The sequence below is a fragment of the Gallus gallus genome, chromosome 1 (genome assembly GCF_016699485.2).
Source record: "Gallus gallus isolate bGalGal1 chromosome 1, bGalGal1.mat.broiler.GRCg7b, whole genome shotgun sequence".
NCBI lineage: Eukaryota > Metazoa > Chordata > Aves > Galliformes > Phasianidae > Gallus > Gallus gallus.
The window spans coordinates 145,979,778-145,995,469 of record NC_052532.1 but is presented as its reverse complement, the minus strand read 5'-3'; the positions used below and the strand labels follow the sequence as shown (position 1 = coordinate 145,995,469).

The following is a 15,692-nucleotide window of genomic DNA, read 5'->3' as shown; positions in this document are numbered from 1 at the left end:
ACAACAGAAAAAGCTGTTTGTTTGTTTTATAACTTGTCCTGCATTCTAATGGGATGCAGGACAATTTCTACTTTACAGTCACATCTTAAGTCCAGCTTAGATCCTAAGTGGAAAAAAATTTATCACCTTCAAAGTATATCACTGTAATGTTCGGAATACTAAAAACAGACAGATAACGCAAGAACAGGAGCTGTATTATGTATGTGTGTATTTACATGTTCTGGAATGTACTGATAAGACTGTGAATTAGAGCCCCTAACTGAGTTAGATACAGGGAATGAGCAATCTTTTCTCAGAATTATTTTTCAAATGAGTATATTGTAACAACCCCCAAATACTCAGCTGAATCCTTGTATATCATATCCTTACTCATATCATATCCTTACTGTGATATGAACATAAAAAGTAGTTAAACACTGACTCAATGGATTCCAGACCTTGTTATCGAAATCAAATTTCCAGATTTCAGCTAATATTGAAAATACTATCGCTGATAGTGAGGTATCTTCCAGTAAACACTGAAATTATGAACCATTAAAACAAATTTTGATGGACGAATGCAGACATAAGACCCTAACAAATACACACTAACACAAAAAACAAAGCAAAGACATACAGTATGACAGCACAGCACTGCTACCAAACCAAGAGGGAGCTTACAGTGTAACAGATTGCACAACACTTAGGGAATTAAATTGGCTGTGAAATCATGTTATTCATTCAAGCACAAACTTCACGTCAGGTTGGTGCTGCTGGTGAAAGCAAGCTCTTACTGCAGGAAATAGGAGTAACACAAGGAATATCTAGGGTCTGAATTATGTAGTACTACCCTTGCAGCTACTAGTGGCTGCATTAGACACAATGTACTCTATATGTCAAGCAACATTGTGCATAAACAGATAAATAATTGTATACAAAGTATCAAAAAGTGAAAAATGTATTACAATAAAAAATTAATTTTAGATCAAGACAAAAGGTGTTGACAAGAGTCAAAAATTTAAGATATTTAGGTAACTATCATTTTATTGTAGCACTTCACAGTTGAATTTATATTAGTGGTGGATTAAAGCCGTTAAATTTGAGTTCCATATCACAGTTCTAAGAGAAAGAAAGTGTGCCTCCACTTGAAAAAGTAAAAAATGTGAATAACTATTAACAGACATGTTTGCAAAACAACCAAGACTCTGAGTGAACAAGAAGAAACCTGAAGTACCCCCTCAGGAACACCAGCAAACCTCCTATTATCTGGCACTGTAGTTACGCCAAGATCATAGCACAGATAAATCATATACATTTAAAACTTACTGAACACTCTATTGCCCTGCATTTACACAACCTGGAAAGAGCTCATTTTAACTCTGGCATTCAGACTCACAGTCCTGAAACCACTGCTGGAACTGCAAAATTTGTTCAGCGTAACTTAGCTAAATGAACGTTCTCTTCCCCCATGAACTTAAGTAACTTACACAGAAGAGAATTTACTAATAGAGAGGAAAGAGGGAAATGAAACTAAAAATGAGAAATAACTTTCAATTTCTGTGTCACTGTGAATGCCACTAAAGAAAAGTGATGAGCTCAGCTTGCTACCGTGTTCTTGAGCTTCCACTGAGACAGCTGTATCCCTCAAATGCTTCAGGAAGACTTGGTAGCATTTAGCTGGTAATCACAGTGTGAGAATTATGTAAGTTTACATGTCCAGCGATGCACATGATCAGCTTTCTTTTGCAGTGCAGTTCAGACACAGCCCTGTAACCTGTATAAAGGCTTTTTAAAATGGTATCAGCAGCTTGTCCTTAACAGTCCACCCAGAGAGGTGGTGGATGCCCCATCCCCAGAGACATCCAAGGACAGGATGGACAGGGCTCAGAGCACCCTGATTTAGCTATAGATGCATATCCCTGTTCATTGCAGGGGAGACAGACTAGATGACCTTTAAAGGTCTCTTCCAACTCAAACTATTCTATGATTCTAAGACTAATGCTCAAATACATGCACTGAGTCTACGTTCCCATGAAGTCTACAATACGTATGTTTATTCCTGTGGCATGAAGTACACGTTTTCTTGCAGGAACACTTCAGTTAACTTAGCAGCTAAAGGTGGAAAGTCGCTGCTTCTCATACTTAAGGCTGCTATACCACATTTTCAAAATAACTGTGTAGGCAGCCCTAAGAATCTCCAACAAAATAAATCCTGTAACTTACGTTCCCTGCCTTTTTGCAGGGAAGGAAGGACCTGTTTTCTTATGGGACACAGAAGTGGCTGTGGGAGGTGACTTTGCTCAGTCACAAGAACTTTGCTAGCCTGAGGACACTGATATTACACAGTGAGTGTAAGACTGTGCATACCATAAGAAAACTTGTATTGGCTCAGAGCTTTAACTATGGTGTGATTAAGGAGAATTTCAACAACCAGGAATGTTAGTATTCCAAGATTTAAACAAAAGGGAAAAAAACCCATAACTTTAATCTTGTAGACAAGATTACCCCATAACTTTAATCTTGTAGACAAGATTACTTTGAAATCTTATGTCTTCGTCTAATATACTCTTCAGACTTCAGATTATACTTGAAGCTAGAATCTGCAGTCCTGAAACCTACTAAAGCTGACAGATTTTCAAACTACACTATTACACCCAGAACAAAAATTCCCTCATTAAAAAAAATATTAAATTAAAACAGCAACATGCTAAGGATCTTGGGAAATATTCTAAAGGAACACTGTTGTGCTAGGGATGAGCTATGCCACTGGTGTTCCTAACCATCATGATTTGCTCCTGAGTTACACAAAGAGGCAAAAACTCTGTGCCTGAAGAACACTACTGCAGAAAAGTGGCAACTGGCCTGCAGACAGGCTACACCCTAGCATCAGTGCTGCTGTACATGCCCTGTTGAGTTCCCTGACCATATGGTACGCAGGCAGCAGAAGGAAGTACCACTTGTATTGTGGGCTTTGTGAGCATTTGGGTGTGTGTGTGTGTATCTGACACTTTGAATGTATCAAAAGCAAATCCAAGGCTATAGAGTGCTCGACAATGAACAGGATTTGATACAGATGATGCAGCACTCTCAGCTGTCAGATGTGACAGCAGCCCAACACCTGCATTTCAGCCTCTCACCCAGCAGGCAACCACTGGTCCACTCGGTGGGGCTCAGAGCCGCAAGACACAGTCCCTCTCCTCTCACCTGATGGTAGCTGGCTCGGGCCTCCAGCATCATCTGCTGGGTGCTGATCATCTTCTTCCTGCGCCGGCACTCCTCTTTCAGCCCCTTGACCTCCTGGGTGCGCTGGGCCACCTCCTCGGCCAGGCGGTCGCGCTGGGCCTGGGCCGCACGCAGAGCCTCTTCCAGGCTGCCAAGCTGGGCGCTCAGGTATTCCTGCGAGTGCAGCAGGTACTCGGTGCACAGCTGGGCCAGGCGCAGCAGCTTGAGCAGCAGCGGGTCGGCGGGGCCCTGGCAGTGGGGGCAGCGCTCCCGCTCGGCGCTGCAGAAGGTGACGTGCTCCAGGTGTTCCTGCAGGGCCGCCACGTCGCCCTCCCGCCACACCCGGCCCACGTCCACGGCGCTCAGCCGCCGCCAGTCCGGGCCCTCATGGCGCCCGCGGAACTGGAAGGCGGGAAACGGCCCCGCGCCGGTCGCGGCCGCCCCCGCCGGGAAATAGGCGCGCTCCGTGAAGGGCTGCGGGAGAGAGGGAGAGAGAGGGAGAGAGAGGCGACTCAGAACGGGCCGCACCGAGCCCAACGACCCCACCACCCGCCCCAGCGCTCACCATGTCCGGGCTCCGTCTCTCGTGCCCCGCTCGGTGCCGGCGTCCTCCGCGTTGTTATGGCAGCCGCGGCCCGGGCCTGCGCGGAGTGGAGCGAGGAGTGAGGCCCGGCCCCACGGACCGTCCCGCCCCGCCCCAACACCCCGCCACTGCTCCCACCCGCTGCCCCCTCCCGCGCCCCCGGCCCGTCACCTTCCCTGCTCTGCCGCAGTGCCTCCCGCTCGCACTCTCTTGCCGTCCTGCAGCGTTTTCCAGCCCCGCCGCAGGACCAGCTGTCCGGTACCTGTGGCACTGCTCTCTGCACCTAGTCCACCCGCAGCCTCCCTCCTGTGGCTTCACGGCCCCACAACCTAGAAGCACAGAATCATAGAATAAGTGTGTCTCTGAGGAGCCTGGTCTAGTGGTTGGCGACCCTGCACATAGCAAGGGGTTGAAACTAGATGATCATTGTGGTCCTTTTCAACCCAGGCCATTCTGTGATTCTATGATTTAGTAGTCTTCTCCAAAAATCTGCTCTTCCTGTCACCATTTCTTAATATTTCATTCCCCTATGCTGCCTCTGCCTTTTTGTCACACTCCATGTTTACATCCACCTGTCTTTACAGTCCCTTCCACACACACTTCAGTTTCTCATCCTTGGGGTCCCTCCCAAACACGTACCTCTCCAGTAACATTCACTCAGCATACACTTTTAGGTTCCTCTGCGTCCTATACCATAAACTCACAGAAATCCTGTTCATAAGAGACCTCTGGTAAAGTTCCAGTCCAACCTTCTTTCCACTTCTGTATGGCTTCTGTATGGCTTCAAAAGCCAGTCCACAACCTCTCTGGGCAACCTGATACCTGGCTGTGCTATCCTCCTGGTGAAAACATTTTTCCTAATGTTTCACCTACCATTTCCTACCACCAAGGAAAAATTGGTTCTGACATCTTTGTAACTATTCTTCAAGCAACTGTGAGACACTATTACAGAGCCTCTTTGCTTTCTCTTCACTTCGCCCAGCTCCTTCAACCTCATTTTGTTGATCATGTTAGACCTCTAACCACACTATTAGCTCTCCTCTGACCCCTGTTTACATCCCTCAGACTTCCCTTAAGATTTTAATCCACTTAACTCCTAGGAATTCCTCACATAGAACTTGCAATGAGCCTCACCTCTGTCATCTGTGTTTTTTTACACTGCCCACTCCAATAAAAACAATGGCGTGACAACCACTACATCACAACATACGCTTACTCCTATGCAGATTAGAACAACACTGTTTTATGTACTAATGTAAGAAGCACAGGATCACAGGATGGTTGATGTTGGAAGAGACCTTTGGAGGTCATCTGCTCAACACCTAAAGCCAATTGCCCAGGATCACATCCAGGTGGCTCCTGAAGATGTCCAAAGAGGGAGACTCCACAACCTCTCTTGGCAACCTGTGCCAGTGCTCCATCACCCTCACACGAGAAGTGTTTCCCAGTGTTCAGAAGGAACCTCCTGGGTTCCTGTTTGTTTTCACTACCTCTTGTCTTGTCACAGGGCACCACTGACAAGAGCCTGGCTCCATGGCTTTTTAGCTTTTAGCTTCCCTTAAAAATCTCAAGCTTTTGGTTTTATGTAGCTTGGAAGTTTAATACGGTTGTCTGCTGTGCCCAAAATCTTTTTTACTTTTCCCACATAGGTGAACTGATCTAAGGAAACACACTAGATGTTCCTACAAACATAGCCTCCCTGCATTTTTCCAGACATAGGTTGGAATACATACATCCAACCAATGGTCATGGTAATCCTTGGGACAGAGTTACTCTGTGGTGCCCACCACAACTTTTTTATATGTACTCTGGCTGTATTTTGACTCCGTGTCAGGAGGCAAGCAGAGCTGCACATAACCATTCCTCCTAAAAGAAACCTGGGCATGTAGCAGACTTGTGCACCAACAAGATGGATCTCAGGTGGGGACAAACAGGTATGCTACTGAATACTTGTGCCTTTGCTGTAGTCAGTGCGTCCAACACACACACATGCTTGATCCACAACCACAGGATGCATCTCTGGTTCACAGCACAGACCCCGGCCTTTCCTTCAGCCCTCAGCTATCAAACTCCAGCCAGTATCAGAGACCCACTAGTCACAGGGAGGATCACACACTCACTTCAGCAACAGAAGACTCAAGCGCTACCAGCCTCTCCAATTCTTCCCACCCCCGCACAAAGGGGAATGTGGAGGAAACTCCTTCCTTTTCATATTCACAAAGAACCATGAGGATGTCTCTCTCTCGCTTTGTCGGCACAAGTCAAAATTACACCCTTCTGCCCTCCTCATGCTTTGTAAAACAGTTGAAAATCAACCTTTCCAAGAACATATCTAGGCCCAGCAAAAGGTCTCATTGAACTACAAAGAGAACTGAAATATACTGGAAGTTAGAACAGTGAAATTAATAACATGAATGAAGGACAGCGAGCCCTCCTGCTTGTTGGCTCAAGCCACCATAGCTGAAGGCAATCTTTTTTGGCACTATTGACTGTTTTTTGGACCATCTACTTTAAGCCTGTTGGCCACATTTTACTACAATAACTATGGCTCAGTGCACCTTCCCTCATTATCTTCCATCACTTGCAATGTCATTTTTAAATTTCACAAAGATATCTACAGATGGGCTGAAATGACACCATTTTAGCAAAATGTAGTATTAATCTCAAATCAGTGAGAAAGCAGAAGTTCTCATTTCCATTCATAGCCTACATATATACTTCTATTTGCGAGTAGCTAGATTTTAAAAAATGCTCAAATACTAAATAAGTGCCCCAAATTCATGCTCCGAATACCTTAAAACACCTTGAAAATTTATACTAGGGTATGCTTCTAGTAATGGGTACTAGAAAGTCACATATAATGAATCATAGAATCATAGAATGGCCTGGATTGAAAAGGACCACAATGATCATCTAGTTTCAATCCCCCTGCTATGTGCAGGGTCACCAACCACCAGACCAGGCTGCCCAGAGCCACATCCAGCCTGGCCTTGAAAGCATCCAGGGATGGGGCATCCACAACTTCCTTGGGCAACCTGTTCCAGTGCTTCACCACCCTCTGGGTGAAAAACTTCTTCCTAATATCTAACCTAAACCTCCCCTGTCTCAGATTAAGACCATTCCCCCTTGTCCTATCATTATCCATCCTTTAAACAGCTGTTCCCACTCCTGTTTATACACTTCCTTCAAGGAAGGCTGCAATGAGGTCTCCCCGGAGCCTCCTCTTCTCCAAGATAAACAATCCCAGTTCCCTCAACCTTTCCTCATAAGAGAGGTGCTCCAGCCCTCTGATCATCTTAGTGGCCCTCCTCTGGACCCACTCCAAGAGCTCCATGTCCTTCCTGTAATGGGGGCCCCAGGCCTGGACACAGTACTCCAGATGGGGCCTCCCAAGAGCCGAGCAGAGGGGCACAATCACCCCCCTGTCCCTGCTGGATACTCCTCTTTTAATGCAGCCCAGAACACAGTTGGCCTTCCAGGCTGCAAGCGCACACTGCTGGCTCATGTCCAGCTACTCGTCCACCAGGACCCCCAAGTCCTTCCCCGCAGGGCTGCTCTCAAGGAGATCTTCCCCCAGTTTGTATAAATACCTGGGATTGCCCCAACCCAAGTGCAGCACCCTGCATTTGGCCTTAGTGAACCTCAATCCATCTCCCCAAGACCTTTGAGCCTAACATGTCCTATACGCTTGACCTAAGATAAATTTCTTTACATAGAAAACAAGAGAATTTCATACACTACCATGCCTGCAGCATGTCAAGCAGGAGCTTGAAAAAGCACACATGAAATAAGAGTCTAACTCATATATGCGCAGGTTTAATTAAAATACAGTTGTTTCAAACCAGCAAACTTAAGCCAAATCTGTTGTCCTGAGGATTATTTTCCTCAACTGACATATTTAGTTAGGAACATCCATGCAGAGCTTCATGCTGCTCCAACTAAACACGCTATAACTGAACACAGAGTAGAAGTGATGCACCATGACAAGTGCTGCTTGGGCATCTGTCCTGGGTGTGTCCTTGAGTTGCCCAGGTGGCCCTGGAAAGACACAGGTGGATCAGAACCCACATTTCTAACAGAGCCCCTGGACACAGAGCCTCAAGCGCCCGAAACGAGCAGTCCTAAGGAGGCCACGTTATGATGTGCTCCATGCTAAGGCTTGCTCTACGACAGGGGCAAAGCCGTCTCCCTCCACGCAGGACCCGGCGCCCCGGGGTAGGGCGCCGGGCTGGGCCCCTGCCCCCCGGGCCGCCCGCTACCCCAACGCCCTGACTGCGCCCGCAGGCCAGGCCCGCGGCAGGCGGCAGAGCAGGCCGGGCCCTGCGGGAGGCCCTGAGCCTAGCTCCATCCCCCGCCCAACGCCGCCGGCTCCAGCGGGCGGCCTTCCCGCTCCCGCCCCCTTCCCCTCAGCAGGGCTGAGCCGCGGCGCAACAGGCGCTCACCTCGGGCTGCGGGCGGGGGCACGGCGAGAGCCGGCTGCCGCGCGTGGAGGGGTGCGGGGCCGCGGCTGCCGCCCGCCCCCGGCCCGGGCGGTCCCTGACGCGAGAGGCAAGCTCCCCTCCTCCCGGGCCTCCTCCTCCCCCCCTCCTGCTATTACTCGTGAGGCTCTGGCGCGGCGTGCTGTGCCGCAGAGCCTTTCAGTCCAGTGCTGTCCGCATTCAGCTGACACGCAGCATGAGTCAATGCGGTAGGGCAGGTCATGCAGAATCACAGAATGATTTAGGTTGGAAGGGACCTCAAAGATGATTGAATTCTAGCCCTCTGCCATCGGCAGGATTGCCACCCACCAGCTCAGGCTGTCCAGGGCCCCGTCCAACCTGGCAACGAACACTTCCAGCGATGGGACATCCACAGTTGCTCTGGGCAGCCTGTGCCATTGCCTCACCACACCCTGAGTGAAAGTTTTCTTCCAAAATCTAACCTAAGTCTCTCCTCTTTTAGTTGAAAGCCATTCGCCCTTATCTTGTCACTATCAGACCATGTAAAAAGTCAGTCCCCCTTCTGCCTACAAGGTCCTTTCAAGTACTGGAATGCTGCAATGGGGTCTCCTCAGAGCCTTCTCAAAGCTGAACAAGCCCAGCTCCCACAACTTTTCTTCACAAGACAGGTGCTCCAGCACTGACCACCTTCATGGCCCTCCTCTGGACCTACTCCAACAGCTCCACATCCTCCTTTCCATACTGGGGGCCTTCCCAATTTTCTTCCTCTTCCCCATAGGGGTTTTAATCACACTTTCCAAAATAAATGCCATGCAGCTTACATGACAAGGAGGAACATTTCAAACAGTTTGTATTTAATAGAAAATAATCCTGCAGATGTAATGGAGGAAATGGCCGCTGCACGTTCACAACACCTAACATCCATCAAGGAGTCCCATTGGTTCAGGGTGGCACCACTGTTTTCCAAGGTACATTGGCACCAAGCCCCGGAAAGACTTTTTCCCTCAAGACTTGCCAACAGACTTGCCAAGACACCAACTTTCCTTCCCAAAAAATGAAATTCTCTTGAGAACATACTGATGTGGGCACGCATGCTGTGCACACCAGATTGGAAAAAAAGATATAAATGCTTCAGCTTTGAATGTCCTAAGAGTGCCTGAGTATGCTGCAGTCACTAATGACATTCTGTCCACAAGATCAGGCTAGAGTTAGTCTGACATAAAACCTGAACGTGTGTGATATCTGGAAATCTAGTCCTCACTACTGACTGTTGCTTCTGCAGATCTGCTGCTCCTATTAGGCTGCACTAACTGCTAGAACAGGCACTGCTAGAGGAAGATGACGATATTGAAGCTTTAGTGTGCTAAGCCTTAATTAACACCAACACTGAAAAGAGGACTTTTTGAAAACAAAAGGCATCAAATTTCCTCTGTAGCTATGCAATGTCACAGTCACAGCTTCTATAGGCAATGCTTAGAGACAAATAAAATAGACCATACACTTTAATGAGCACATTATGGGAATGGCTGGAGCACTCAGAAAGCAAGAAGTGCGTGCTCAGTCCCTTCTGTGCCCAAGAAGTTTCATACCCATGCCCTCCTGGAAGTGCTCTAGCTGTTATCAGCAACACAGGCTGTTCAGCATGCATTCTAACGATCTATTGCTAAAGGTGTTTTACATTACATGAATGTTGTCTGGGTGAGAAAGTGTTCAAAATTCTTGTCAATTGATTATGGGAGGTGTGCACGAAGTGTGCAGATACACTTGGATCTCGGTTGCTTATTATAGTATCTGTTTAATATAAAATGCTCAACCAGGCCATGCAACAAGAGCTAGAACCAAGTTTTGTCTTTTGTTAGGTTAGGGACATCACCATGTCTGCTAGAGAAAGTCTCATTCTTTTCCTCTTCCTTCCTTCCTTCCTTCTAGAGCTTGATTAATCTTCAGTTACTTGCTACAAGTAGTACAGCCTAACTTGGCAAGGGTGGTTTACTCTATCTGCTTTCTAATGCCTGCTTCCTCCTTTCTTGCCCTATATCATATATAGTTTGGTGATTAGGTACTCTCCTAAAATGTGCATGGATTTAGTAGCAGAGGAGACTAAGAGCATTTTAGTCTTTTCCCATCTGCTAGACTCAGTGCAAGAGGCTTATGATGGCCAGCAGTCTGGTTTGAACAGATGAGATTATTGTTCCTGCACAGACAATGGTGGGCAATCACCATAAATCCAACACATAAATCCAACATATAAATCCCTTCCCTTTGCTTCCCTCCCCTCTCCTCCCCTCCTCTCCCCAACCTTTTCTTAACAACAATCGATGGAAGCTGAATGCAGTTTTGGAGAAGCTAAAATATGGGCTGAGACACTTAAGGCTTTGTAGAGTCCTAATTCAAAATATCTTCTTCTTGCATTTTTTTTATTTCCAGTTTGTTTCACCCAGTCCTTTCACACTCCTTCCCCGTTCTAGCCAGTATATCTCATTACTTCCTAGCATGTTCTTTTCCACATGCCAGCCTTCTACAGGCTACAGTTAAATAAAGATCATTCCCAGTTAGTAGTCCAAATTTATCAAATAATGTAGATTTAATGTCTACATTAATGTACTTAAGTCTACATTACTCTTTTAATCATCTACTTAATGTAGAGGACTCTGGCACTTAACGGAGTCTTCTAGAGGTACTTTGTGTGCGTGAGGGTTTTATGGAACTATTTTGTATTATCCACTGTTCTGGAAGGCTTTTTCATGCTCTGTTGACACAGTGAGTTGCTGACTCTGCTTTTTCTTAGTAGAGTACAGGAATAAAGGGGTAGGGAGGAACAGAACTTTCTAGGAAGTAGTAAAAAAAGTATGGGGAAGCTGACAAGGAGAGCAAAGAATTGGAGAATAAAAATAGGATGAGGTGAATGATTTAAAATGCAAGAAGTAAACCTCAGACACTGAGATCAGAGAAAGGCATTTATGAGGCTTGTAGAGGGTATCTTCAACAGGAGAACACAAAGAGGGGAGGTTACTCTGATTGTGGGGGAAAATATAATATCATCTTGGCCTCAGCTGTCTGGGAAATGTCCTGGCTAGCAGGGGAAGGTGTCAAGGCTCAGAATGGCCACAGGGTCTGTCAAGGCAGGGCCTGGCAGCCAGAGCCTGTCCCATCACCCCACAAGGGAGCAGGGCAGATGAGGAGCCAGCAATAGGCCAAGACTGGGCATGTGGGCCCATGGCTGCCCATGGTGGGACAAGCGTCAGGCGTCCTGGGCCCTGGGCAATGCTAGGAAAGGCTGAGCAGAGACAGTGAGGCCTGGTGGTGTCCTGGGGGCCCTGAGGAATTACGTTAAGTGAAGTAATCATCCGCATGTTTTGTGGAATGGAGGAAGATGCCTCCTGTTCTGCAAGATGTTTTAATTTGAGAGGACTGTGGAGAAATTGTCTTGGGAACTGAGAAACAGACTCTTCGCTAATCTTTCTCTTACAGCCATCTTGGAGTGACGCATGCCGGTAATCATTAACTGGTAGAAGGCTGACTTGAACAGCATGGTACAGGTATAATAATAAATCCATCCAGATTCTCAGTTTATTTAATCTTTTCCTTCCTGCCAACTCCCTCTACTGCACATTTTTCAACATCAATACCTGTAGTATTTACATTCTTTCAGTCTTGCCATCACTTAGTTTACATGAGGAAATCATTTAAATACATATTCTCATGACACAAAAACAACGCTTTTAAAATAAAAGAAAGGTAGGATGAGCCATTCTCCCAAATTTCCTGTCAGAGTCCTGTGAATCTACCAAATCCCAACACACAACACTAGCTATGAGCTGGTAGCTTGAAGAGACACTGCCTCACTGAGTTTAACAAATTTCGTTTTCAAGTCTGAGTACTTTACTCTTCTCTGACTAAGTCTTCTTCTCTTCAAATAAAATGTTTCTTTTAAATGCAACAATTCTACCTGGATTTTACTGAGACAGCCATACAATTTATTTATCTTCCTTTCTCCCAAGCATGGAGGGAATTCAACTTAACTCTAAAGAAATATCTGCAAACACACTGATTGTGAGTTTTATCTACTTTAAACATAGATATTACTGGAATAGCTTCCTGACTTTTTTATTTGCGGTAATACTTAAGCCATATGCCAAGAACAGCATTGTGAGGTTTTTTTCATTTTTTTCTTTGGTGAGTGTAAACTGAAATTATTGGCTTGTTTCTGATGACTTTTTGCCTTCCCGTTACCTTTTTGTCAATATATACACAATAAGGTAATTACAGGTATTTAAAAGAAAAATGGTACCATCGCTTTAGCACACCAGTGCTTTATTGACCACTCAAACTCCTTTCTTGACCTGTCATAGTCTTTGTGTGTCCAGAAGTCTCAGGGCACATGTCTCTGTGAGACGAGGAGTGATGCCAGCTTCAGCCTGGCTCACTGCCTCGTCTAGCCATGCAGTCAGCATATCCTGTAGCCCTGTCATTCATCTTGGGACGCTATGCTGAATTGTATTTGATTGCTTTCAGACAGTCTGTAGCACGAGACAGGGTAGATATCCCCATTCCAACACATGGGTTTCACTCAGTGAGTTTCACTCAGTTAAGCTCAGGTTTACTCTCAGAAAAAAACATCTACTGTCTATCATATGACTTATGTGGTATTTAACTTGTTTGTATTTAGAAATCAGTGATATAATAGGAGCAATAGAAAGGTCAGTGAACACTGAAACTGAATCAAGGACTTTTAACACTTTGCTGGGTGAATTCTTAATGGCATGCAATGAGTTGTATCTCAGTTACAGTTTTTTTTTTCTGTGACTGGGATGTTTTGGCATTTTTGTTGAGCAAGAAATAAATTGTATGAAAAAGGAAAAAGAACCACCACTTCTCAACCCTAGTACCTCAGCCATGAAGGCTTAGATTAAGTGTAGCATAGTGTAGAAATACCAACATATTTTAATATTTGAAGCAAAACTTCTTGACTTGTAAATTCAGAGTAGAATTTTTATTTTAAAATGTTCCTTGCTGTAAGAAGTGAAAATGAAAAGCTGTTTTAAAAGAGGTAAGTGTGTTTCATATGTTTTGCTTTGTTAAGCCTTCACCCCATCAAAAATCTGCAAGTGAGTTTTTCTCTGTAATCAAAAGACTTGAAAAGTACAACATGTTTAATTGCTTCAATTTTAAATTAAGTTTAAATATGAATTGTTTCTTGTTCAAAATAAACCCCACAGAAGTACCTGCTACTCATCTAACTCTTACTGGGAATTTAAGATGTCAAGGTAAAGAGTAATAGGGGGGTTATTAGTCTCTCCTGCCCCGTTTGATGCTTCATTATACCAATAAGTTTAAGTTAGGCAGGAGAGAGTGACTGCGTTTTGAGATATCTGGAATTTGTTGCTGCTACCATGGCTAGGGAGAAAGGTTACAGACATAGTATAATTCCTCTGATTAAAATACATTTAAAATTAATTGTAAGGAAACATGGATGTCTCATTCTAACATCTGTCCTACAGCCCTGCTTATAATTAACCATAGTGGTGTCGTTTAGTGAATAAATCAGACTCAAGGACCCATATTAAAATAAGCTTCACATAAAAAGAGACAAAATAGCCTATAAAAAGCACCTTTATAGCAGTATAAAAAGCAGGCAGTAGCTGGTATGTATATATAACATCTAACCACAAGGTTGCGAGATAAATAATTCCACACCAGAAACATGGTTCTCCCATCACAGATGTGACAAAGACATACCTGTGGAATTTGTTAGGGCAATACAGAGGGAAAAACATTTACAGAGGCTAACCTTACCCTAAAGAAGAGTGGTCCCTTATATTCCCTTTCAAGTTTATGGATGAAGGTAAGCTTTTCCAAGTGGAAGTTTAGATAACTCAGTTTGTGTGTGGAACTGCAGTCTGTAGGAGCTTCTCTGCTTCCATTTGCTGCAAAAGGAGCCCAGAAAAGAAACAGCTCTAAAGCAATCATGTTTAAATACCAATCCAAATGTAAAACTACAGAACTACCAAAACAGGTGGCTACATAAACAGCAATTCTTTGTTATCCATATATGTGGATACTACTACTATCCCATTTAGCTCCAACACAGCCAAGTTTCGGATGGAGATGTGCACAGATGAAAACAAAAACAAGGTGTAAAGTCTCAGAGATTTCTCACGAGAAGGCCTTGAGAATAGCATCTCTGTTACCATCTTCTCTCTCCTATATTTCCATACCTATATTTTCATACTAGACTGTGTATATAATGTAACAGCCTGCCATACTGCCTCTTTCCCTGCATTGGGAAATGGTTTGGTTTGCTTGGGTGTTTCTGAAAACAGAACTATTAATTAAAACATACTGTCAAGCATATTGGCTCACTGGTATTGAGCAGGGCCCTTCCAGTCCCTTGTGTGTTCTTTTGTGTAATGCAGACTTCTCACAGTATCTTATGATACTCAGTAGGTTTCTCAGTTAATAAACAGAAATGTAAACTTAACGATATCCATACACCATGTCTCTCCATTCAGTTTGCCAGCCTTTTAAACAGCAATGAGTGGCTTAAAAAGTCATTCCTTGCTAGTGGATGCCCTCTGCTGTTTCTCCATATATCACCAGCAGTAACAGAAAATTCCTTGCCTGTCTTTAAGCTTAGTTTTGTCTTTGCCATCCGCTCCAAAACTCAAAACTGCTACAGAAACTTGTTTCTGATGCCAGTCTAATTTTGATTAATCATTTTAAAAGACGTTCTGCATTACAGTTGTGTTGCTTTGCTATTTTTCAAATTCCAAAACACAGTGTCCATGTCGTGTGCACAAGTGCTTTCTTTTTCCTCCCTTGCACTGTCTGCTTCTGAAGTTGCTAAAGAGAATATGTGTTAAAGATATATTTCTTTATCTCTCAAACCTATACTTACACTATACTTTAACTATATATGTTTTGGGATGTATGATCATAAAGAATGTTCCTACATGGTTTACAGTTTCATTCAAAAAACCATTACTGTGTGCAGTTTTGGGCCCTTCACTGCAAGAAAGACATCGAGGCTGGAGCATGTTCAGGGAAGGGCAACAAAGCTGGTGAGGGGTCTGGAGCACAGGCCTTATAAGCAGTGGATGAAGGAGCTGGGTTTGTTCAGTCTTAGAGAAGAGGAGGCTCAGGGGAGGCCTTACTGCTCTCTGTAACTACCTGAAAGGAGGTTGTAGTGAGCTGGGGGTCGGCCTCTTCTCTCATGTAACCAGTGATAGGACTAGAGGGAATGGCTTCAAGCTGCACCAGGGAAAGTTCAGGCTGGACGTTAGGAAATACTACTTCTCTGAAAGGGTGGTCAGGCACTGGAATGGGCTGCCCAGAGAGGTAGTGGAGTCACCAACCCTGGAGGTGTTCAAGGAACGTTTGGACATTGTGTTGAGGCACATGGTTTAGTGAGAACTGTTGGTGATGGGTGGATGGTTGGACTGGGTGATCCTGTGGGTCTTTTCCAACCT

The 15,692-nt window shown here is 44.9% G+C and overlaps 1 protein-coding gene across 4 annotated transcripts in view; it reads right to left on the bottom strand.

Annotated features, from left to right (window-relative positions):
- Nucleotides 1–3,794, bottom strand: part of DZIP1 (DAZ interacting zinc finger protein 1) — a 32,926-nt gene extending 29,132 nt beyond the window's left edge. For all 4 annotated transcript variants that reach the window (XM_015274761.4, XM_025146755.3, XM_025146754.3 and 1 more), the window contains exons 1-2: nucleotides 3,767–3,794; nucleotides 3,184–3,675 (exon numbers count right to left, since the gene is read on the bottom strand). In XM_015274761.4, the coding sequence (XP_015130247.1) occupies nucleotides 3,184–3,675; nucleotides 3,767–3,769 (495 nt within the window). In that variant the 5' untranslated portion in view covers nucleotides 3,770–3,794. The remainder of the gene's footprint in view (nucleotides 1–3,183; nucleotides 3,676–3,766) is intronic.
- Between the last annotated feature and the right edge of the window lie 11,898 nt (nucleotides 3,795–15,692).